The sequence below is a fragment of the Rana temporaria genome, chromosome 4 (assembly GCF_905171775.1).
Source record: "Rana temporaria chromosome 4, aRanTem1.1, whole genome shotgun sequence".
NCBI lineage: Eukaryota > Metazoa > Chordata > Amphibia > Anura > Ranidae > Rana > Rana temporaria.
This window is the reverse complement of record NC_053492.1, coordinates 246,609,114-246,636,260: the sequence shown is the minus strand read 5'-3', so window position 1 is coordinate 246,636,260 and position 27,147 is coordinate 246,609,114. Positions and strand designations below refer to the sequence as shown.

The window sequence follows — 27,147 nt, the reverse complement described above, 5'->3', positions numbered from 1 at the left end:
ACTGGCTCTCAATAAGTGATGGAGCATGTTGGCAGGGGGGCCACCCCCTGTCAGAACACAATAGCACAGCAAGAATAATTTCTCTACTAACCAACGCTGTATTTTGGTCTAGGCCAACAAGGCTCAGGCCTAGGGCAGCACTTTGCAGGGGGGCAGCACGAAAAGAGTCCCCGCCGGCTTGCGCTACACTGTTAGTGCAGCACCAGTCTTATGGGGTGGACTGGGCTGAGAGGCAAATTAGTCTAGCACCCCCATAAAGTGGCCGCACTGCTTCCGGTATGCAGGTGGATGGAATTCTGCAACTGTGTGGGGGGCGCTGCTTCTAATTTTGACTGTCCTATCATCCTGGACCACAAAGCTTCCTCACTGTGCTATATGTTTTCTGCTGCACCATTGGCATGGTTATATCTTCTTAGTCTTCTCCATAAAATTATCCGAAATTTGTGCTTAAAGCAGAACTATAGGGAACACATTTTTTTTTTCCATTTTGGATAGAGTAAGGCCTCGTACACACGGCCGAGGAACTCGACGTGCCAAACACATCGAGTTCCTCGGCCAGTTCAGCCCTGAAGCCGCCGAGGAGCTCGGCGGGACGAGAGCTCCCATAGAACAACGAGGAAATAGAGAACATGTTCTCTATTTCCTCGTCGAGCTCCTCGTCGGCTTCCTCGGCCGAAAGTGTACACACGACCAGTTTCCTCGGCAGAATTCAGCCAGAATTCAGTCGGAAGCTGAATTCTGCCGAGGAAACTGGTCGTGTGTACGGGGCCTAAGAGTGGGTTATAGCCCCTGTCAGTCTATTTTTTACCATCCCTGTCCCATTGCAGAGATTTTCCTTAACTTCCTGCCCCATAGCCAAACAGGAAGTGAGAGGAAATCTATGCAAATTAAGGGAATCCATTGCCCCCCCAGGCCCTCAGAACTAGTGTCCCCACTTGAAAATTTCAGGACGGGTCCTAAACAGCAAGGGGTGTGGCCTTGACAGAAAGGGGTGGGTCATATTTAAATTAGGGGGTGCACGAGTTTAGTCAGGCCTAGGGCAGCACAAAACCTAAATACACTACTGCTACTAACATCACATGGCTTAGTACAGTAGCTCCTCCAGAGCTGTCAGTTTTTTTTTTCGTTCAGCCCTGCTGGTTTGAACAGAAAAAAAAAAATATTAGTGTGTACTAGGCTTTAGTGTTTAGTGTAGCCATGCCAAAAATTAAAGGTTTACATGTTTTTAAGGAAATGTTTTCCATATTGTTTTATTTTTGCATAGGCTGTAGGGGTGGTGTAACCTTTACCAAACAAATTAAACCCAAAACCATCAACTTTTAGACTTTCCCCCTCTGCTTTTACCTGGTGATCTAGCTAGTAACACCACCTCCTGGACCGCAGCAAGCCTTGGGGGAGGGGATTGTTAGATTCAGACACTGTTAGATATATGAATCCAAAAGCACTTAAAGTGGTTGTAAAAGCAGATTTTTTTTTTAATCTTAATGCATTCTATGCATTAAGATGTAATGCCTTCTGTGTGCACCAGCCCTCTTAATTCTTACCTGAGCCCCATCACTATCCAACGATGTTCATGAATACCTTGGCTGTCCGGGACTTTCCCTCCTGAATGGCTGAGACACAGCAGCAGTGCCATTGGCTACTACTGCTGTCAGTCAAACTAAGTTAGCCAATCAGGAGAGATAGGGGGTGGGGCCGAACCACAGATCCATGTCTGAATGGATACACAGAGCTACAGATCGGCTTGGGTACCCCCATAGAAAGCTGCTTGCTGCGGGGGCACTCAACAGGGGGGCAGGAGCTCCAGCCAGGGACCCGAGAAGAGGAGGATCCAGGCTGCACTGTGCAAAACCACTGCACAGAGCAGGTAAGTATACCACGTTTGTTATTTTAATAGACAAATAGAACAAGACTTTACAATCACTTTAATAGGCAGTTACAGCAAACAGTTTTTTTTTTTGTGATAAAAGTTTTACATAAATTAATAAAAGCTGATCATTGAAAGCACCCCTGACTATGGTAAATGGTTTGTCTCAACCCTCAAACTGCTAAATCTACAGGGCAGCATATTCTTTTGAAAAATAACAGACTTACTGGCTGGAACACTAGGTGAAAATAAAGGAAATAACGCCTAAAAAAGAAAAATAGACAACTATCACATCTGAGAATTGGTAATCTGCAATAAAATAAATGTTTGCTTTTGGGTTTAATACCACTTTAATACAATTGTGTCAGCAGTAATGTAATGTACAACAGAAACGTGATTCAGAGATTTATGGCAGAGTAGAATTTGTATAAAGTGTAATACTACTTTATTACAATTGTTTGTTGAACAGCGAATGTAGTTTAACAACAAGGATCATTACATAAGTTCTTTAAAAAAAAAATAATTAGAAATGCCTTATATGGTAGGCATGCATTTTTAGAGAAAACTTTCCACTGATCTGCAGGAGAGAATAATCCAACAGTATCCATCACTCATCAAGTTAAGTGAAACTTGGCTTTAAAGGATATAGTTCATTTTGTGCAGACAATTCATGGAAGTGTGTTCTGAACATTGTTTTAGTAAAAACTAGTCAGATATTAAGGTGCAGATTGTACAGTGAAATTGAAAAGAAAACAAGGCAAACAAGTTGCATTAAAGGCAGGATAATTATTTAATACTGAAACTAAAGTCAGTAAGAATGAATCTATCCACAATTGTTGCCTTCTGACGAGATCCTCGGTCCTTTTTAGTAATGTTCATCCTGGATCCCTGCACTGACATTATTTTGAGCCCATAGGCCTCTGAGAGGAGGTTGTAGTGGGAGAGGAGGAACATATGTACTAACATCACTGTCAATAGACATCAGAACGAGTGACCTAAGACGCATTCAAAAACTTGGGGTCAAAATGTTATTATGTCATATAATGCCAATTATTGGAATGAGAAAAATATTGATGTGGTTAAATAAGATGTGGTTTAATAGAGATAAGAATTTTAGGCTCCCAATGCTAATAAACAGCAGAACATCTGTTGTAATAAACATATTATTATTTGTATTATTATTATTACACATCTGAAGATTAAAGTTTCTCCTCCTGTAGCCGAGACACCTATCTAAAAGAATAGCTTTTATGGTGAAAAGAAGTATACTTTTCACTAAAAAGCATAAATGGCTAAATAACCATGGCTTAAAGTGGATGTAAACCCGAAAATTTATTTTTTATTTTTTTGACGTCACAATGTACAGTATAAGATTACCTATCATCTGTGCACAGTCTTGCCACACAGAGTTAATCCAGCTTTGAACAATCCTCTTTTATTGTTCAGTGAAATAAAACTTACAGAGAAAAACCTTAGTCTGTTCCGCCTCCTTGCTGTGAGTGACAGGTTATTTACATATCTCACACACTAGCCTGGAGACAGGCATTATTTTTTAATTCCCACCCCCACTCCTTTTCTGAAGTCATGTGATTACTTTTTTGGATTTTGACTGGATGTTAGTGATCATAGCAGAATTTAGTGTAAGAAATAACACAGGAAAAAATGCATGTTTACTAGGGGAGTGTAGAGGAGGGTGGGGAGTCTACTGACATCACAACTCCACCCACCGAGCTCCAGACAACAGACCCACCCACAGAATCTGCAGTTTTTCAGTTCTTATAACAGACAGAGGGTAAACATTTGACAGGTAAGGATACATGCAGGCGGCATGTATATCCTTATAGATCAGCACTATGGCAGTAGTTTAGAAAGGATGAGAGTGGGTTTACATCCACTTTAATGATTGTGGTTATGTAATTAGAACCATGGTGAAATATGAAGCTGAAAGATTTACCATGCCAGTTACAAGAAATTGTCACCACAGCAAAGAGACAATAAAAGACCAGCAGTATTTTTGCAGGAGACTGCCGGAGTCCACTTACACATTTCAAGAGAATTATAGTGACTTATTTTTTTGATTAACCTTTTAAAGATCATTGAAAAATACTTACTAGAAATCACCTTACTACTACAGAGAATACTGGAGGCTACTACTAACTCACTTTAGTATATTGAAAGACACTTTTAGATACTGTTAAAGGGGTTGTAAAGTTATTTTTTTTTTGTAAATTCTTTTTTTAGGAAGGAAGAACATACAGAAATACAGAGACACCTTCAACGTATATTACAGTGAGTTTAGCATTCCCCAAACCTCCATACATGTATGAAACATCACATAAAAGAAATATGTTAACCGAGGGAGCTCACAGTGTTTTTCCAAAGAGCAGGAGTCCTCTGCATTCTGCATGGCAATTTTTGTGGCGTCCGTCCATTTTTTTTAAGAGAAAGAGGATAAATTTAATTCGAGCCCGGTGACAACCGGCTCTAAGGTCTGACAAAGTAACGATAAAGGAGATCAAAGTAAGAAACGAAAGATAGAGGGAGAAAAGAAAAAAAAGGGGGGGCGAGTAGAGGAAAATACTACCGTCCAGTCGCAGTCATCTCAGCTGGGGAGCATTTAGAGTCAACCCCTGGGCCATCAACCGTCCGTACTCCTCTGAGTAAATTAATTTGTGCCAGTGGAATCATGTTTTGGAAAATGTTTCATTCAGGCCTTTTTCCGTGGCTACCAAGTCCTCCATTGCATGGATATTCGCCACTCTCCTCAACCAACCGGCCACCGACGGAGGCTGGGTCTGCTTCTAGTTTAAGGGGATGCAGCCTTTTGCCGCCATGGATCTTCTATAGGCCTTACCCGGGATTCTGTGGTGATGCAGAAGGAAAAACTCAGGGGATAACGTTATCACCTGATCTGTGAATTTCTGCGTGATCTGATGGACCTCCGTCCAAAAGGATTGTAGGAGGCGACACGACCAAAAGGCGTTCCAACCTCCTCCCCGCACCTCCAACATAAGTCTGTGCTCTGACGAAATATCTTGTGTATCTTTTCCGGCGTGTAATACCAATGGGACAGGACTTTATACCCCATCTCTTGGAGCCTTGCACAAATAGAGGTCTTATGAGTGAAAAGAATGATCCGATCAACTTGTTTGTTCGTAAGTTGTAGGCCCAGCTCGCGCTCCTATCTGGAGATATAAGAAGGTCTATGTTCCGGGGGCAGAGATAATAATTGGTAAGTCAGAGAGATCACATGTCTCAGCGGGGATTGGTCTAAGCTTAGTAGTTCAAAGGGGGTTAATTTCCACCTGAAGGCCTTTGGGGGAGGCAGCGAGCTAATGTAATGGGAAAGCTGTACCTTTTGCCAGAAAGATAGCCCCGCCAGGGCTGGATCTTCCAAGATTTGCATCCTGCTTTTCCATTGGCCATTGGAAAGGAATTGTCGTGCCTGGGATCTCTCAACACATTTTAAGTCTAAGAATCTAGGGTCGTTTAGTCCGGGGCTGAAGGTTGGGTTGCCAATCACCGGGGTAAGTGGGGATGGAAGCGGTGCAATCGACAGTTCACAAAACGCCTTCAAAGCCGTCCGGACTGTCACCCCCACCGTAGGATGGCCGGAGACCTGCCTCGGTAGGGGCAATTGGCACCAGGGCAGCGAGTCCAGCTGCATCCCCATCAGGGATTGCTCTATTAGCACCCATTGTTTCAAGGCACTATGGCGGCTCCAATCCAGAATACGGGTAAGATGACATGCTGTGTGATAAAGAATGGCATCTGGCAAGGCCATACCTCCCTTCAGCTTTGATAGTCGAAGAACTATTTGCGCTAACCTCGGGGGTTTCTGGGACCACATAAACTGGGTAGGCACTTTATTCACTGTTCTTAGGAAGGAGGTGGGAACCTGTATTGGGAGGGCTTGGAAATGATACAGCAATCTAGGCATTATATTCATTTTAACTATGCCACAACGGCTGAACCAAGAGAACATACCATGCTGCCACTCCTGCAGGTCCTTTTTAATGACTGCCAGAAGAGGAGGAAAATTCAGGGGGAACATCTCCTCCATATTACCGGGCAAGAGGATGCCCAGGTACTTAATGTGGGACGTAACCCATTTGAAAGGAGAGTGCAGTAGAAGCAATGCAGCTAACGAGGGGGGCAAGGCGATATCAATCGCTTAAGACTTCTGATAGTTGATACAGAACATTGACAACTCCTCATACGTCTTCAGTTCCTTGAGCAAGTTTGGAATAGACACTAGGGGATTAGTCAGAAAAAAGAGCAGATCATCCGCAAATCCCGCTTTCTTCGGGGACAAGGTGGCGTCTAGATGAGGTCCTGTGATATTGGGGTTGTCTCTGACTAGACACAAAAAGTGTTCAAGGGTAAGGATAAATATCAAAGGTGATAGGGGACAACCTTGTTTTGTGCCGTTCGTTATCTGAAATGAAGAGGAGAGTTGGCCATTGACCTTGACCTGGGCCGACAGGCGGGAGTATATTGCTTGCACCCACTTCATCATGCGTTCCCTCAGTCCTATATGTCGGAGAGTTTCGAACAGGAAGGGCCAGCTCACCCTGTCGAACGCTTTCTCGGCATCCGTCGAGAGGAGCAACAGTGGGATCTTCCTAGTCCGGGCAGCGAGTATCATGTTGATAGCTTTGATAGTATTATCGCTTGCTTCTCTAGTGGGGACAAATTCGACCTGGTCAGGGTGGATCAGTTGGGGCATCAAGTCTATGAGACGCATGGATAGGATTTTTGTAAACATCTTGAGATCCACATTGAGCAGTGAGATTGGACGATCGTTTTGGCATCGTAGCAGGTCTTTACCCTCCTTTGGTATCACTGCAATGTGGGCCCTTAAAGCATCTCCCGGGAGGGGCGTTCCCTCTCCAGTTGCGTTGTAGGCGGAAGTTATTTTTTTTAATAACAAACATGTTATACTTACCTCCACTGTGCAGCTTATTTTGCACAGAGTGGCTCCGAACCTGGTCTTCTGGGGTCCCTCAGCGGCTGTTTCTGCTCCCCCCCACAAGGACTCAACACCTTAATGCGAGCAAGCTCGCATGGTTTTGGGTTCCTGCGGGCGCGCCACCGTGATACAGCCGGTGGCTATTGCCGCTCACTGTTTCACTCGGCACCGCCCCCGGCGCGCCACGTCATTGAATGTGATTGACAGCATCGTGAGCCTATGGCTGCGCTGCTTTCAATCCATCCAGTGTAGCCAATCAACGGCCAGGCTGAGCGGCGAAGAGGATGTTGAGGGCAAGCGCAGGACTTTCGAGGGGTCAGGTAAGTATAAGGGGGGGTCCGGTATTGTTGGATGTTTTTTCACCCAAATGCATAGGATGCACTAAGGTGAAAAAACATTTACCTTTACAACCCCTTTAAAGACCACTGACACTATCATTACACCTTTCAGTACAGTCAGACTTATTTTAGTCTTAACCGCTTGCCGACCGGCTCACGCCGATATACGTCGGCAGAATGGCACGTTCAGGCATATTAACGTACCTTTACGCCACCTTTAAGACGCGGCATTGTGGGGTGTGCGCTGCCGGCGACGTGCACGCGCGCCCGCCGCCAGCTCCATGACTGTGATCACAGGTCCCACGGACTCGATGTCTGCAGGGATACCTGCAATAGTCTCTAATGTAAACAAGCATTTCCCCATTCTTCCTAGTGACAGGACACTGATCACAGCTCCCTGTAACCGGGAGCAGTGATCAGTGTCCTGACACACGTAGTCCAGCCCCCTACAGTTAGAACACATTCCTAGGACACACTTAAGCCCTTCAGTGCCCCCTCCTGGTTAACCCCTGCACTGCCACTCACATTTACACAGTAATAAGTGCATATGTATAGCACTGATCACTGTGTAAATGTGAATGGTGCCAAAATAGCGCCAAAAGTGTCCGATGTGTCCGCCATAATGCCGCAGTCTCGATAAAAATCTCTGATCGCCGCCATTACTAGTAAAAAACAATCATTAATAAAAATTCCATACAGCTATCCCCTATTTTGTAGACGCTATAACTTGTGTGCAAACCAATCAATAAACACTTATTGTGATTTTGTTTTACTAAAAATATGTAGAAAAATACGTATCGGCCTAACCTGAGGAAAAAAATGTTTTTTAACCTCCCTGGCGGTATGATTCTTTCAGAAAAAACATGCTGAAAGCGGTACCATTATTTGCAATGAAATTTGGCGTTTTATATTGTAGGTCTGTCATTTTTAGAAATAACTCACTTAAATCTGACCAAACAAGCTTCTAATAGGCATCCCGGGTATGACATTTTTTTAAAAACAAAATTATAAATTATAATATAATAAATAATTATAAATAATTATAACAAATAATAATATAATTATAATAAAAATTATTCAATAATGTAATCAAATCAAAATCACTGAAATTTGCTCAGTTGCAGAATTGTTGCTGTCATTATTTTTTTTTTTTATGACGAATTTCCCCACAAATCGCTATCGCACAATTCTGCAAGTGATTATAATTTATTATCGCTGTTTTTTAGCTGATCTAAAACTATTTTTGACATAAAGGGACACTTTTGGTTGCTATGGACAATCTACAGTTTGCAGGGAGAAAGAAACGTTTTTATTATATAAAATGACATGCATGACACAGGACAGACCACTAGGGACAAGGGGGGTGTGTTTTTTTTACATACAGTACTGTAATCTATAAGATTACAGTATACTGTATGTATAGTGTTTGTTTACTTTTTTGAATTTGGCGCCGTTCTCCGTCCCCGTGCGTCGTAACGTCGCAGGGAACGGAGATCGGCGTCACACGGAGGCACTGTGTGAATCGAGCGAGGTCCCGCTCGCTCACACAGCGCGGTGGCATCGCTGGATCCAGGGACAAGGTAAGTAAAACTCCCTGTACATCCAGCGAGGCGAGCCCGAGTCTGACTCGGGGTTACCGATCCTAGCCCAAAAATCTCACCCCGAGTCAGACTCGGGAACACCGCCCAGGAGGTTAATGTATTTTTTGGGGGAGATTTATTATAGCAAAAAAGTAAAAAATATTGCTTATTTTTCAAAATTGTCGCTCTTTTTTTGTTTATAGCACAAAAAATAAAAAACGTAGAGGTAATCAAATACCACCAAAAGAAAGCTATATTTGTGGGGGGAAAAGGACATCAATTTTGTTTGGGAGCCACGTCACACGGCCACGTAATTGTCAGTTAAAGCGACACAGTGCCGAATCGCAAAAAGTGCTCTGGTCTTTGGCCAGCCAAATAGTTTGGGGCTGAAGTGGTTAAATAAAACTTAAAATAAATAATAGACATATTGCGAGACCAACCATACAGGTCACCGAGCTAAGATGTTTACCATCTTAGCTCGGTGACCTGTATGGTTGGCCTCGCAATATGTCTATTGCTTGATATTATTGTTTTGATGTATTTTATGACCATGTTTGTCTCTTTTTGATATCATGTTAATAAATGATACATATCTTTTACTTTTCTACTCCTTGAGTTTATCTCCTTACACAGTACCAATATAGTCCTCTTGCCCCTTTCTTTTTCTTGGTCTCCTAGGTTCTTGGGGTCCCTCTAGTCCTAATTCAATTCTAAATGACTTTTAGGATGATGGTACTACTATTTCTTTATTGTTTATACTAAGAGGTTTTTATTTAAATCCCTAAGAAATTATGGTGATACATTTCTGTTATTTAGGTTGCATCACTTCCTTTTCTTCCCAGCACCAATCTATTACTAACTGGTGTGCTGAAAATTAGAAAATGCTTTTTTTACATTTTATTTTAGAATAGTTCATACTACACATACTTGCTGTGCTTTCATATATTCCCTAAGAAGGTATGACAGACAGTTCGCTGCCTTATTTCTTGCAGCATTGTCATCATCTGTATATTTGTAATTTTGAATCTTGTGAACAGTCATAAATCTTGATCTGCATTTTCTGAATGGTGATATATCGTCTGCAGTTCATTTTCAGTATGAGAAATTGCATTGTATGTGAAACAGGAGGTCTGGAATTGAGTTTGATTGTTGTAATTACTCCCAGTGTGAGCTGTCAATATGATTAAAATAAGAATTCTGGACCTGTCCATCCAAAGATGAGGTCAGCAACATTGACTGTGGGAGCACAATTCCTGCTAGCTGTGTATTCTTACTGAATTATAGCAGAGCAGACAGTAACATGACAAATATTTGAAAGCTCACGTTGTGAATCCTAGGACTTTGTTATGCAGGTTCACCATATGTACAGTTATTGTGCCTGTAACTGTCCTAATAAAAGACCTCTGTTTTTTTTTTTTTTTTTTTCATTTTACCAGACAACAGTAAAACATCATGTCTCATTAACTGTCTTGCTGAATTAACAGATCGTGTCACCTTTCTCTTCCTTTTTCAGCTATTAACTGATGAAAAGATAATAAACCAGAATATCTGTTGTTTAATTTATTCAGTGTTGTGCTTTTTGTATCATACTGTAAGTCCCACATTCACATTGAACAGTGCAAAGAGCAACACGAGTACAATGTTCAGTATTCCATACTAGATTAAAATTCACCTGATTTGTTGGCATTACAACATGGACCTTTATTGGTTACTCTTGTTTTTGCAGTTAATGGGTTGTATTTTGCATTGGTTTACTGGTTTCGGACACATTTATTTTAGATTAAAAAATAAATGATCTAAAAGGTTTTGTGTCCATTTATACCTGCCTACCCCCAAGTCTGTTAAGGTCTATAAAAAAAAAAAAAGAAGGACTGCGTCCTTTTCTTTTTTTCCCTGGATCTTAGTGTGATGCATTGGAGATAGCCTGGTATAAATATATACAAGTCCTTTTAAACCTGACTGTCCATAAAGCCATCATATCCGATGTGCTGTGCAGAGGCACACTGAATGGGCACAAGTGTCCAAATACTGACATCCCTCCTATACAGGTCTGACTCATGGATCTCCTGCTGAACTGAGTGGAGCAAGCTCTGTGTGAAAGGGGCCTTACCCAGAACAAGCTTGTGCATACTGAGTGTTTAACACTGATACATGTATTGGGCTTTGTATCTATATATGCATAACAGTTTGGTTCTTATTAATTAATAATTAATTAAAGTAGTTTAGATTCTGCAGTTTAAATTATTTTTCTTGATGAAACCCTTGATCAATACCAGGGTTGTTGATATTCAGATCTGAAAGGAGAAGTACTCCTTCCTGTATTACATTTCTGCATCAATTATCCTGTTTTTGTAGCTAGCTTTAAAAATATTTGTAACAGAAATTCAGTTACGGTTTAAACCACTTTAACAATATTGATTGCTTATCTATAAAATGTTCTTTCATTCTAATCATTAAAAGAAAATGAAGTACAATGTTCATTTTACAACTGTCTTTATTCATTAGACAAGTTTTTTTGCAACTCTAGTTTGGACCTGATCATAGTATTGCTGTTGTACATCACCGCGCTTTGCTAGAGCATTTTTTTTAAACGATGGTGTGTGGGTAACGTCGTTTTAATTATGAAGTTGGAAAAACATTGTTTTTTCTAAATGCCGAAAAATGTCGTTTTTTTTTCATGCCAAAAAATTATCGTGTGTACGCGGCATTACAGTGATCAATCAAACAAGTGTTGCATTTATTAGATTTCAGCTGTCAAGTTAACATTGCACTGCACTTATTAAAGCTTATGACAAGGTAAAGAAATGTAGTACATTTATGAAATGCATGTGCATTACTCCTTACGTCTTCCCTTTAAACACCCTGCAGGTACAGAAAAATTCATTTTGATCTGTCAGAAATGCTCTCGGCTCCAAAGCTGTCCATACATAATTATGTTAAATGAAGAAAACCGAGAACAGATTCCCTCTGTGGCTATTGTATTCTGACAGCCAAAAATATTAATTGACATATTTCTATTTGGTTCCTCCTATTTTAAAGTGGAAAGATGTGGAGCAGGAGGGTGGTGACAAGGCCACCCATGTAACAAATTTCAGTTCATCGGGAACTTGCTAAAATTCGCATTTTATAATAAATTTCAGTTCATCAGGAACTTGCTAAAATTCGCATTTTATAACACATATATCTAGAAATTATTTGGTCAAACCTAAATTCCAACTAAGGATACATTTTTCTGATCTTAGGCCCCATACACACGATAGAATCCATCCGCTGAAAAATACCAGCGAATGGGTTTCAGCGGATAGATCCTATGGTGTGTACACTCCAGCGGATCTGTTTCCGCGGATATTTATCCCCTGGGATGGATTTCCAGCGGATAAATATTTGATGACATGCTATCAAATCTATCCGCTGGAATCCATCCCAACGGATGGATCCGCTGGTCTGTACAGACTCACCGGATCCATCCGTCCGAAGGGATCCCCCGCATGAGTCGTAATGATTGGACGCATGCGTGGAATTCCTTATATGACAGCGTCGCGCACGTCGCCGCGTCATAATCGCGGCGACGGCGCGACACGTCATCGCCAGAGGATTTCGACGCGGATTTCGATTCGATGGTGAGTGCACTCCATGGAAATCCGCGCAAATCCTCGAGAGGATTTATCCGCGGATACGGTCCGCTGCACCGTATCCACGGATAAATCCTCTCGTGTGTATGGGGCCTTAGATTATACATTCTAGCATGCATCTTGTGCTATCTCAAAGATTGTATGGGAAACACTCATCATTAGGTGAATTCTCCTTTGGAAGCCCAGTTCACTTTCAAATAGTCTCTTTGAGGCCTCAGCCAATTCTCCTTACGGCTTCACCCCAGGAACCCTACTGTGCATGAGCAAGGCTCTGTTCCTCTCTCCGACTAGCCTGGCGATGGGGAGGAGGATTAAGCCTCCCAGTGACGTTAATATCTTTGGTTGTGGCTTCCTGAAGTGGGAAAAGGATACCTGTCAAAGACGGGTATCCTGCCCCCCCCCCAAAAGGTGGCAGTTGTGTCATCGGAGGGGGGAGGAAACAAATGAGCGGAAGTTCCACTTTTGGGTGGCCAATCTTGTGATCTAGACACCCTTATCACACAAACCAGGCTGGTCCTAAATCCCAATTGCAGAGGCAGGATAGTTTGTGCAGAAACGCACCCAATTTCTCAAAGACGATTGCCTGTAGAGGAAGATCTTCCTACAAGTTAGAAACCAATTTTAACAGCTATCTCCTATTCTGTCACCAGTAATATTTTTTGTGCTTAGCATGGTACAATGTTGTTCATGTCTGATAAACATTCAGCATATCTTTGTTAAATCTTCACAAAATACAGCTCCAATATGGACAACAGTTCTTTGAACTTGATTTAGTAAAGCAGTAGCAAAGTGAATGTTCACTTAGTTTAATGAATATGATCACTTTTAATACCTAGTCATGTGCTAGGTAGTTAAAAAAATAATATTTTGACTTAACTTTGATTTGAATTTAACACTATTTCAAATTATTTAACACACTATGGAAATGTTATTTGTGAACATTCTTTACACTTGCTAAATCACCCCACAGAGTGCTCCATCGTTATCTACAGATCCTCACAAACAAACAATTGTCAGTAATCCTTATTGTAAACCTGTTGATTATTGCCAAGTGTGTTGACTGCACTTAAATACCATATATAGGTGAAGGAGAGTGTGTGTAAACCTTGTATGTGTATTTAGCAATGTAACTAATGGGCTGGTATGTGTGTACTGTGTACATGGCACCACATCCCAATATTCACATACAAGTAGTATCAAGGCAGGGTAATATACTGACATTTATCTGTATACTGGAAAGTTAAAAAGCATCCCTGCATGGACTGTGTATTGTGTATTTATACAGTATGTTATTTTAATCTAGTCAAAAACGTAGCGGTCACCTTGAAATTTCATTTTCAACAAAATTCCTGTCTCTTTAGCAATGTAGCCATATAACGTTGTGAGCAGGAACAACTTGTAATAACACAGAATGACATCTAATTTCTGTACTATGTATACAAAATGATCCACAATGAAGAAAATGTGGTTAGAAGTATCATTTCTATACAGCGTGAAATCACCTGAGCTCTAACATTCTCAGTATTCTAATTCATAGTTATAAATGGATAGAACAAATTTCTGTTGATTTACATCCTTCCTTCTTCATATTGTAATACTTTCCCCCCTCCTGTTTCTCCTATTTTTATCGCACAGAATCTGTGAACATTTCTTTTGAGAATTAAAATGTACAAGATGTTAAGGTTGTTTGTGTCTGCGTGCGTGCGTGTGTGTGCATGCGTCTGCAAAATCTACTCCTGAGGTTTTGCTCACATTAGATTGTTTGCAAGGGCATCCATTAACAAACATTATTGCTTGCACATTTTTGTCTAATTTTGATGGAATCTTGGTGCAAAATTAAGCTTGTCAGATTTATACCAGCACACATTTTATATAAGAAGCTTCAATAAAAACAAAACGTATTTTGTTTGCCGAGGAAAAGTGAATAGTAAAATGTACAAAGTACAAAAGCCTTTAGCAACCAATAACGTATTCAAATTTTGCTTTTGTTTTTAAAGTAGTATTAAACCCAAAACCAAAAATGTTATATATTGCAGCTTACCAATCATCAGATGTGGTGGCTGTATTAGGTTTATTTTTTTAGGCTTTTCCCCTCTTTTTTCTCCTGGTGATCTGACCAATAACACATCTCCTGTATTATACACCTTGGGCCCCTTCTGCTAATTTTGTGTTTGGTGAGCATTGATTGCGAGCATGCGTGTTTATACTTTCGACTTTTGTGTGACAGATTTGTGTACTGACCATCAGAAAATCTGACGTCAAACCATTGTCGCCGAATATTTACTAGCCTGTCATCCAACATTTGTTGGCGGAAAATTGGACAACAATTGTCGGTTAGGCGTTTTTACGCCCGACGCTATTGCAGCCTGCAATACGCTGGCGGGGTGATTTAACATTGTCGGCTATGGAGATGGTTCACATCTCCACGCCGAACGCCGAAACGCCGAACGCCTGAAGCTCAAAACAAGTCCCGGACCCTTTTTTTCAGGCGGCTTTCGGCGTTGGGCATAGCCAACAATGTTAATCACCCCTCCGGCGTATTGTAGGCTAAAAAATGCCGCGTTTTGTCGCGGAAAATCGCGGGACAAAACGCCGCAATTTGTCGCGGTACAATACGCCGTGTTCAGGTGTGAATGCAGCCTAAGATTTTAGGACAACAGTCTGTCAACAGACAATCCCTTGCCAACAATTGTATCATGTGTACGAGGCTTTAGAAGTACTAGCAGATTTAATTACGTTACACATTGAAGCCAAACTCCAACTAATACTCCGTTTTGGGATAAAGGTTTTACATAAATAAATAAACGCTGATTATTTTAAGCACACCCTCCAAGTGTTATGTGGTCTGTCTCATAACTAATAGGTTACTAACGTACGAAAATTCTCGTACGACAGAAAAAAAATTCAGAAGTGATGTAATGTATGTGTATTGTATTTTCTGGGGAAAACTGTACTGATTACAGGAAAATCGCACAATCTGTTATCGTATGAGAAAAAGTTTGAAACTAAACTTTTTAACCCTTTAGTAAAATTTTGGATGACACCTGTGCACTAACGATCAGATTATCGTACAATCACTTCAAAAGCAGTATTTTTTTTATGATTTTGCGATTATGTGTACTTGGCTTTACTGGCTAAATCACCAGATAAAAATACAAGAAAGAAAACCTAAAAAAGGAAACTAATGCAGACATCATATCTAAGAATTGGTATTCTGCAATATAATAAATGTTTGCTTTTGGGTTTAATGCTGCTTTAAACCTGATTGGTAACTTTAGGTTGTCATACAGTAAACAGGGTTAGGGAAATACATTCCACACACATGTGGGGGAAAATGCCTATGCACAGAAACCTCATCGTTTACATGATTATGGCCACAAACAACCATTCACTTGAATGGCAGTGTGTAAAGTACATGCCATCTTTATCTCCCTGGGCGCTGCAGTTGCTAAGAAGGCATAGAACATACCTGAAAATGTCTGTGTACATGAAGTCTAAAAGAAAAGGTCATGCTTATTTGCAGCAAAAATTATCAGCAGTAATTAAAGTGGTTGTTAACCCACTATATGATGATCATTCCACCCCCTCTGTTATGTAACGCTATGTGCCCCTGTGCCTGTGCTTTATCATACCATATATCAGAGCGGCTCCCGGTCCTCACGTGACTCCTCTGCTCTTTCTTCTGCCCAGCTGACAGCTATAGCGGGCAGGGCTGAGCACGGTTGCTGACGTCAGCCTGGAAGGAGAGAGAGCCTGGAGACGCTCTAAAATATGGTATAATCTTCATCTTTTTTATACAGCACAGGCACAGAGACACATAGCTTTATATAATAATGGCATGCTTATATTATAGATTTGATTGCACCAAGAAGGGAGGATCCTGGAGTGGACAGAGCTGGCAGGGAGAGGAGGGGGAGGAGAACACAGGAGAGCAGATAACAGGGCTGTGGATGACGGAGGCACATAAACTGACCATGGTGTCAGGGATCAGCAGCCATGATTTACAGTGGTTAGTTTACAGAAGGGAGGGCATAGCCAGGCAGGATCAGCTTGTTTTTTTAGGTGATACAGAGGCCAAATTGCACAGCACAGACACTGTGCTGTATAACATGCTTCAAGGGCACAGGATCTTTTTTTTTTTTATAGGGTAACAAACACTTTAAGCTTATAGTTAAGGCGGCCATAGGAATCTGTGTTCCTCTTTAATTTACTTACATTTGTTACCTTACCTTGGTTTCATAGGTCGGACTTGATGGACTTGTGTCTTTTTTCGGCCTTGCCTACTATGTGACTATGTAACTAAAGGACTAAAGCCTGGTACACACTATTATTTTTTTTTCCAGGTTGAACGAAAAAACAAAGACCTGTCAGCTCCAGGTGGAGCCGCTGTACTAATGATCCCACAAGAGTACAGTGATCTCTCCCACTGAGATGTGCTGGATGGCCCCCTGGCCAGAATACTCCAATCAGCGCTCTCAGCTATTTGCTGAGAGTGCTGATCAGGAGCTGGTCGGCTGCTGGTTCTCCAGTATGCTCGTCTGTCAGATCAGCTGGCATACACATGGAACAATGTGTATGCCAGCTTGGCCCATGTGTACGGGGCTTAACTTTCTTGTCGTAAGTTGGTCATACATTGTACAATTTTCTTATTCAAATTCTTTTAGATTTACCTTCAACTATGTAATGCAAGGGCCTGCCTGATTGAATACAAATTGAAAGTGTTTAGGTTTAACCTCATATTATATGTGTTTTGTAAATCTAAATGAAAATTGTACAAGAACATTGTATAATGTTTGGCCAGCCTTACTCGGTCCAGTGATGTCCTGTGAAGTGTTCTCAGTGGACAGGGAGTGGCCCAGAGGAGTTAGGGAAGCCAGTCTGCTGTAACAAAGTGAAGCTAAATCAAGGAGGCAAAAAAGAGTTTTCTGGCTAAAAAAAGTAATAGCATTTTATTTATTATAAAAAGTTTACATAAGCTAACAGGTTCCCATTTTTTGCTCTTTCCAAATTATTGACTTAACCGATGTATATATTTCCTAGTAAATTTGTTGGTGCTTTTTTGATGCATAGACTTTTAATGTGTCATTTTAAATTCTTAGTAATGTCTGATTTCTAATACACAAAATATGTGGTGTTTAATCAGCAAGCAGTGACATTTGCTTATTTAAACTAAATGCAAAGCATCGAGTTTCTTTAATTTTTATCTTGTGAAGCATCTTTAGATTTGGCATGTTTTTCCCTTTTCCAAGTGATGAAATGAAAGTTCTAATAAATATACATGGCTTCTCTTGCAAATGTATGAGGTTGGCTGACGTTATGATATTCAGTTAGTGAGGTGAGTCTCTGCAGCTTACATGGATATATCTTAATGTGAATACTTAGCATGGCATTAGTCCGATAACCTGAGAAAGCCAAATAAAGCTTAAATACAACACGAATGCATTATGCAAAGCTTCCACTTCATTTTCATTGCTTCCCTGTTGGCCTCCCAGGTGTTTCTTTCAAAGAGCCTTACCTAAGCAAGTGTCTAAATTTACATTTGACATCTAAACTACTGCAAGCATGTGGCATTTTTTACTTGTTCATTTTGAAAAATAAATGACATTTCAACACAGTGACTTTATTGCTTTGACATTTGTAGCACTCTGTAATGCTGAAATAAGCTTGGCTCTTTTTGGATAGGTTTCTATTTGAAAAATAATTAAACAAGTTATTGCAATATTGTCAGATCTTCCCTATATGATAGTCTGTATTCAATCAAATGTATTATTTGTGTTATCTAGATCAGTCAGTGTTTCTCAATCTTTTTATCAGTCAGGGCATCCTTTAAAATTTTGCACAAGCTCGAGACACCCCATTCTAAAATGCAAAGAACTAAACAAATATTTTAGCATAACGTGTCAAGATCCACACATGTCGGAAACCCAACATGATTTATTCTTCCAAAGCAAATACACCTTTGCACACTGGTACTGACTAGTATTGCAATGTTTCTATCCCTCACTTAGCAAATGTGACCGCAGTGCTGATGTGCAGGCCAGGCATTCGACTCCCTCATTATCAACCTGGCTGAAAGCGTTTCAAAAGCAAAAAGGAGAATTGTAGAGAGTGAAATAGCTGCCTTTGTACATGGCTGATTTGGGTCATTACTGGCATTACCCATTCTTTGCTACCCACCTCTGGTACCACTGCTGTTTGTCTTTGTACCTGTATTACTTCCTGTAACACGGCTTCAAGCTAGTACGGCAGGAGCATATGTTTACCAGACTAGGGGAAAAGATGAAGGAATCCCTAGTGCCGCACATCCATGGAGTCCTGTAGTGGTAATGAGAGTGACAACCTCAGCCCCCAACTTGTCTTGCTCTGCCCCCCCCAGAGATCCCATACATGTGGGGAGTATTTAAGCATCATTGGTGGTCACTCAAAGTGTATAAAAAGCTGTCAGGTGTGTGCAGTTAATTGTTCTTGCTGTTAGGAGAGGAATAGTGAAGTAAAATGAGAAAAAATAAATACAAAGCGCGTCGAGATCCTATGGGGTAAAATGACCGCACCAGCCTAGCAGACACTGGCTGGAAAAGCGCCTAGAGGCGATTCAGTTCGCATGTGTAGCGCTATACAAGTCATTCATTCATTCACAAAAAAAATAAGGAATGAGGTGGAGAAAAGTAGAAAATAGAAAATGAAAATAATATGAAAGGGTTGAAAAAGAAAAAGTGAAAGCGGAAATGATTAAATTATGTGAAGAATGAATGGTGAAAGATACGAGATGAAGAATAAATGATAAACTAAATATAAAAAAGAAGAAGAAGAAGAAGAAGAAGAAAAAAAAAAAAGAATAGGCCTAGATGAGAATTGGCAGCCTTGTAAAAATAGTGGGACATCATCACTTTGCTTGTAGAGTGTTGTCATCCCATAGGCACATTGAGAAATTCCATATGATAAGCCTTGATGAGGTTTATGATGAGTGGAGGTCATTGGAAAAAAAGGGAAGCATTCATTTGAATACAGAAGACAGAAAATATTTTTATAACCTAAGCTGCAGCAGTTCACTAGCTGTGTTAAATGTTTGAAAATGTAAATCTTGTGGGGGGCATTGGATAAAATCTGCAGGAACCTGGGGTCACAGTCTTGTCTTAGTATAAATGTCTGCAGCTAATTTTCATATACCACTGGGATCACCTCCAGATTTGATATACCTTATACTGTAGAATGAATATAAATTGCCTGAAGTTATTATTTTTAAATGAGCATGTCTTTAGCTAGGTCTTTTTATATGTTCAGTTTAACAAAATACAGCAATCTATCTGTTTGCAACCTCTAGCGTTTGGCTGTCAAAGTAATGTTTTCTTTGATCTTTGAGCATCATACTTGTTTTGGTGACAATAAAAATATCAAAGTGAAATGCCTGAAATCAACAAAATATTTCAAGTAGTCTGTTTCCCTCTGAAGGGCATATGAGGCAAAATAATTCCTTTTAAGGAGACCATTGTCACTGCAGTGTTTTTACCGTTTTTAGTATTTGGTAAGGAAACATGCATATATGCAGACCTCAGGAGACCACATGGTAATATTCTCTTCCTAACATGTTAATCCAAGTTATAATGAAAGCTGAATAGCTAGACCCTTATTGCTTTAGCTTCACCAAATAGTTTTCTCATGATTCACCAGCAGCTCCCTTAACCACAACATTGACAATGGATTTTCTCTCTTAAAGGAATATAAATGGAAAAAGAGAATAAAACTATTCTGTCTGAGCTTTTGTTCCCTTTTTTTGGCTAACCGCCACAATGATGATCTTCTGTTAAATTGAAACAATTGTAGATGTTTCCTTTTTGTTATAACATTATGGCAGAGTTATGGATTTGGGTGCTGGAAGGATCAAGGAGAAAGAAGTTTGTTAAAATAAAAAAAAACACTAACTGCAAATTGGACCTTTCTCATGATGTGATATAACAGTGGGCTAATATGATTATGTTAAATTACAGAAGAGCAGAGATGGGCATAAAAGAACAGATCATTTGTCAGAGATCTTAGAACTACACACTCTGACTGATTACAAAGCTACAATATTGCCCATCTCCAACCATTCTATTTTTCTAAATTAAACAGTCAATTTTTTTTGCAACCATTCCTGTCAATTTTTTTAGTGCTTTATGCTGCCAAGCGTCTTATACAGGGCATTGTTAGCCAAATCAGTGCTTGGCCATTATAACTATTTTAGATAGCAGGCTCCTTTTCTCCAGTAAGAGGAAATGAACAATGATTGCAGCACTTCTAAGAAATATTGTTGTGCAGTGCATGATGTCATCATTAAACACAAAGGCCTATAAACAGACACACTAACTTGAGTTAGTGTAAATGTGGGTTACCAGGAGGCTCCTAGACTTAGGAACACTTTTTCCACCTCTATGTTCCTCATTTTTGGGCACCTGATAATGTCGGCTCCTTTGCATTTAAAGGAGTTGTAAAGGAAAACATTTTTTTTCATAATAAGCATCCTTTACCTGCAGACATTCCTCTTTTCACTTCCTCATTGTTCGTTTTTGCTCAGAAGTTGCTCTATTTCTTCCCTTTTCTGTTCACTTCCTGCTTGTCTGATTGTTACTCACCACCGAGAAGGGAGGCTTTACTGCGGTGGTCAGTAACGTCCTCACCCCCTCCTGGGAACTACATCTGTGTGTCAGGATGCTCTCTACGTGTTAGAGACTTCAAGGAGGTTTGAATTACTGGGCGTGCCGCAATTCATACTGGGAAATGTAGTTCTTACATGAACGAGCGATGCAAACCAGGAAGTGAATGAGAGAACATAAAACTAGAACGCCGGAGGTGATATAGATGAAGGAATTTAATAGGCATTTACTCATTTTTTAACATAATCATTACACTAGTCTGTCTGTCTACCTTGCAGACATTAATTTTAGGCAAAAATTGTTTTTCCTTTACAACTCCTTTAATAGTCCCTTTGCATGTTTATGATAATAACTTTGTTTCTGAGTGAAAATATAAAGCACACCTTGGTTTCTAGATGCATGCCTATATTTTGGTACCTGTTTAACTGGGATGTTTATGACATGTTAGCATAACTTCTGCTGCAGTAATTGGAAGGTTGGGGGGTAAAGGTCAGGATAGGACTGCATTAGGCAAGTTTATTCCATCTGGAAAATATATTTTGGAATAGAAAAGAAAATGTAAATATATAGATATGCCAGCATTTAAAATAAAAAACTTCAATCTTAACATATTGGAATTCGGCATTAAAGCCTAGGAAGTCTGTTTAATTGGAAAGGAAAAAAAAAGAGGGTCTAACTTGCCTGCCCTATGCAAAGCTGAAAAATGTGTATTCTAAAGATGGGCTTTGTTACAAACCTCTGGTCATGCACAGTTAAAGGGGTTGTAAAGGCTTGTGTTTTTTCACCTTAATGCATCCTATGCTTTAAGGTGAAAAGACACCTGGCAGTCACCGGCCCCCCAACACCCCGCTTTACTCACCTGAGCCCCTGTATCTCCTCTGCGGTGACGCTTCGTGCTTCTCTCCATGGAGTCCTGGCTTTGATTGGATAGATTGATCATAGCACTGCCATTGGCTCCCGCTGCTGCGGGGTGGGGCCGAGTCATACATCTGGCGTCTGTGGATGCCAAATGAATGACTCAGGAGCGCACCCGCAAGGTAACCCCCTCGGGAGAGCACTTCTCCTAGGGAGTTATCTAATGCGTGGAGGAGCCACAAGAGCTGCCGAGGGACCCCAGAAGAGGATGTTCGGGGGCCACTCTGTGCAAAACTAGTTTCACAGTGGAGGTAAGTATGACATGTTTGTTATTTTAAAAAAAAAAGCTTTAGTATCACTTTAAGACATATATTTTGTGTTTTGTGGAACACTTGGTGCAGTTTTACTAATTCGTGATTATGCATTTTATAAGTACCAAAACTTTGAATAGTTTCCTTATATATCTAAAAATATATGTATTTAAGTACATTGCAAAAAAAGCCTTAATCCAGCAGAGAGCTGTTTTTTTCAGTAGATATCTTATCTTGTCTTTTTCCCCCTTCTTAGCATGTGGTCGTGGATTCTATAAATCGTCATCTCAAGACTTGCAATGCTCACGGTGCCCAGCACACAGCTTCTCTGACAGGGAAGGCTCATCCCGTTGTGACTGTGAAGATGGTTATTACCGAGCCCATTCTGATCCACCTTATATCGCCTGTACAAGTGAGTTCTTCATTTAAATGATATTGCTTAATCAGCCAGTAAGTGATTATAACTTGGCATCCAGTTATCTGAGATGTCATATGTTCAGAATATTTACTAATGAAAGTTGTCACATTCCAGTGGGAAAAAGACTCAGGCTTATGCTTATACACTCCACTATAAGCTTCTCTTGAATGCATTAGTTTGCTTGTGGCAATTGTTGCAGACAAAAAAATGAATATGTAACTCGCATTTCTTGAGATGAGATTTCTCTCAAGGCAATAAAAAAGCCCAAACTGGGATGATGCCTTTATGTGCTTAGAGTAGAACTACAAAGGAATACCATTAATTTAGCATCTCTAAAACTATCACTATTACTTCAAGTGGACATTTCACTAAAAAGTAAGGTCCACTAATTACATTAGGCCTCCCACCCCAATCCAAAACACTGCACGATAGCTGTGAAAAGGGAAAGGACAATGTAATCATCTTTCTGGCAAAAGTGCAAGTATTGCTTTAAAGTAAAAGAGAAACAACGGGATTGCTATTGCTGAGCAACTCCATTAAATTATATTTGCCTGGCTCTTACACAGGCATCAGCACTATGAAGTCACTGTCCTTGAACAAGTTTGCAAATCAGGAAAATTAAAGTTGAAAATCTTTAGCTGCATACTTATTTTGGGTTAAGCAGGCCAAAAATGGATAGAATTTTGAATGAAAGTTCTTAGGGAAAGTCTTAGGAAAAATGTGTCATAAAATTCTCAGAACTATAGTAGCAGCTGGTTGCCATAACCCCGGTATCTTTTTATTCTCTGGGTTGAATCAGAATCAGTGATCCCAATGGTGGATTCACCACAGGATCACTTTTAGAGGCAGCAGGATAGGTGTCCCCCTCCTCCGCCTCTTCCGGGTCATTCCTAAGCCTACTGAAGCCATCAGTAAGCCTGGAACCGATCTTATGCGGCTGATGGCTACGCAGGAAGTCGAGTGAGGGTAAGATACCCCCACTTGGCTGTATGCCCTTGGAGGATCAGAGGGACCTCCGACGTTGGGCTTAAAGAGATGTTTTTTTATTTATTTATACAGTCAGTGTAATTTTATTTATTTTATTAGTTGTTTTGCTTTTAAGGGTAAATTACAGATCTGGGGTCTTTATTGACCCCAGATCTCTCAATAAACAGGACCTGTTATACTTATTTATATTACAAGGGATGTTTACATTCCTTGTAATAGGAATAAATTAGATTAAAAAAAATGGGCAGTGTAAAAATAAAAAGTTAAATAAATAATAATAAAAATTATTAAAGTGCCCCAGTTCTCCGAGCTTGTGCGCAGAAGCGAACAGTTTCGTAAGTCACACCTGCATGTGTAAACGGTATTCAAACCACACATGTGAGGTATCGCCGCGATCGTTAGAGCGAGAGCAATAATTCTAGAACCCCTGTCACGCTAAACAGGTAACCTGTAAACATTTTTGGAGCATCACCTAGTGAGATTTTTAAGTACCATAATTTGTCTCCATTCCACGAGCGAACACAATTTTAAAGCATGACATGTTAGGTATCTATTTACTTGGCGTAACAACATCTTTCACATTATACAGTAAAATGGGGCTTACTTTAGTGTCTTGTTTTTTGTTTTTTTTATTCATTAAAGTGTATCCCCCCCCCCCCCCCAAAAAAAATGTTGAAAGTCCACTGTGCAAATACAGTGTCATATTAAATATTGCAACATTTGCCATTTTATTCTCTAGGGTCTCTGCTAATATATATATATATATATATATATATATATATATATATATATATATATATATATATATATATACATATATATATATATATATATATATATATATATATATATATATATATATATATATATATATATATGTATATATATAAATAAATAAATATATATATAATGTTTGGGGGTTCAAAGTAATTTTCAAGCAAAAAATACCAATTTAAACTTGTAAACAAAAAGTTCCAGAAAAGGCTTAGTCAGCAAGTGGTTAGTAAGCTCAGTGAACATTCACTTTACAAAGTAAACAGTCCTCATTCCTTTAGTAAATCTTACTAAAACTACTAAAGCAAGAGGATCAGCCAGGCACTTAGCATTTAAAGAATGATACTTTAGCAATAGTAGTCTTCATGCTCATTTCAGGGAAGGTTTTCTTTAAGAACTGTTTTTCATTTAACAATATATACAATATCTGGAAGCAATAGTAAGACCTCATGTGTCTGGGCATCAAATCCATACACGTTGACATTGGTATATTTCTCTTCCTTTTACGTCTGTCAGCTGGTGCAGCAGATTTTTTTTTTTTTTTTTGTTTTACCTCATGTCAGCTCTAGGGCACACTTGGAGATGCAAATGTATGCAGCTTGTACTCGCTGCCATGCATCCTCGTGCTGCTTAGGGTTGTGTTCTGTGTATATAACAACCTTCATTTCCAATACCAATGAACAGAGGTGGTCCCAATTCTGGCAGTTGACATAAATAGAGGATGGATGTACCTGGTGTGAATATATGCGTACTCGGTGCTTGTGTATTTGAAACCTTAGGGAAATGTGTGACAGGAAGTGTTCTTATAATGAAAAATGCTAGCTGGTCAAGATTCTGAATATGGTTTGCATAGTGCATTTTCTCAAAATGATTGTCACATATGAACCTAATGAAGCAAGGAATACAATCAGTTATGAGCTACGACTATATTTTAGTGCTGTCATATGTCACGTACGTTCGGCAGCCTTATATGATGTTATTAGAAAGTGTGTTACAACTACAAAACACCAATTTTAATCTTAAATTAAGACAATGGAAATGCTCCCAAATAATTGATACAATTAAACAGGTTTTCAAATGATTAAATAAAATAAAAAAACTCTACATCCCAAATGTACCTTTGCCCATTTTATACAAAAACACAGAACTTAAATTGGAGATTTATGGATTTTCTCAGGCTTCTCAGACTTAGGCAGCATCTCCTATCTCCTAGGTGCTAACAGGTTTTGCAAGCATATGAGAATACCATAATCCTCCATGGTCATAAATATCACATGTGCACTACTGTAAAAAGTAGTGCTGGCTATTTGGAGATGTAAAGCTGATCCTGTGCAGACTGAAGAGGGGTGTTTATGTATAATACAGTGATGATGAGGGCGAATTGGGGCATTTTGCTGTTGCTTTATTTATAATTTCACTTCCTCTTTAAGAAGAAAATGTTACATATTGACATTTCCCTCTTCACAGTTTTAATGAAAGTTTTTGTTACACAGCTCTGTTATTTGTGTTTCTCTGTTGCTGGAGGATTAGTTTAATGCAAACCAGCAGTTTAGTTTGCACAGAGGAATTTTGTGACCACATCAAAGGAGTTGAGCTGCGATCCAGTATAGCTGTAAAAATAGTCTGGTTACTGCACAATTGTAAATATTTTTTCTATAGAGTCCACAATTTGATGACTTTTTTTTGTGTTTTTTCACAGGGAATGCCATTTTCCCTACATTTTCTCTGTTTCCTTCTCTACCGCTTTGTCTGTTCATTTGTGAGTATTTATTTTAATGTTTGCTCTCTCTCTCTGTTTATTTTTATTTTTTTAAAGGACCACCCTCAGCACCACAAAATCTAATTTACAATATCAACCAGACAACAGTGACCCTGGAATGGAGTCCTCCTGCAGACAGTGGTGGAAGAAATGATGTTACATATCGAGTCATATGTAAACGCTGCAGCTGGGATCAGGGGGAATGTGTACCCTGTGTAAATACTGTTGGATTTGTGCCACAGCAAAGTGGATTAGTAGATACTTACATAACTGTTGTGGACCTTGTTGCTCATGCTAACTACACATTCGAAGTTGAAGCTGTGAACGGTGTGGCAGACCTGAGTCGATCCCAAAGGTTATTTGCTGCAGTCAGTATCACCACTGGCCAAGCTGGTAAGTGTTCATGATTACATTTAAATATTCTGCATATTTAGGCTTTCTTAGGCTATGCAAATAAATATAAGAATGTGTTATCTGCTAGTTTAAAGCCTGTAGCCCTAAACTGGCTGCTAAAATCGTGTGCAAAGGTAGTAATAATATTTGAAAGCATAATTTGCAGAGAGGAGTATGGAGGATGCTGATAGACTGAAATATTGGAGCTGCTACTGAATGCAGTAAAATGCGGCAGCAAGAATGTAGAAAAGCCGTAAAGGAGCCTACCCCTATATAGATCGGAATGCAATTTGCTCCAGTGGGAAAAAAACTCCTTCCTGACCCTTCAAGAGGCAATCGGATATTCTCTGGATCAACCGTACCTATAAATATTAGTATCTAGTTATAGTTTATGGTTGTGGACCTTTGACATGAAATATAAACAAAGCATATCCCTCTATAGTGTGTACTTGTCTCAGTCAAGAACACTAATGCCCCATACACACAATCGGAATTTCTGATGGAAAAAGTTCAATGGACTTTTTCCATAGGATTTTCCGATCGTGTAGAGCCCCATCTGAGTTTTTTCTTCGGAAATCCCGATGTATTCCATCAGAGTTTAGATATAGAACATGTTCTATATTTTTCCGAT

At 39.8% G+C, this 27,147-nt stretch overlaps 1 protein-coding gene across 10 annotated transcripts in view; it reads left to right on the top strand.

Annotated features, from left to right (window-relative positions):
• The window catches only part of EPHA7 (EPH receptor A7), a 269,519-nt gene that overhangs the window by 90,193 nt on the left and 152,179 nt on the right, over nt 1-27,147 (top strand). For all 10 annotated transcript variants that reach the window (XM_040350116.1, XM_040350113.1, XM_040350111.1 and 7 more), the window contains exons 4-5: nt 22,442-22,597; nt 26,181-26,516. In XM_040350116.1, the coding sequence (XP_040206050.1) occupies nt 22,442-22,597; nt 26,181-26,516 (492 nt within the window). The remainder of the gene's footprint in view (nt 1-22,441; nt 22,598-26,180; nt 26,517-27,147) is intronic.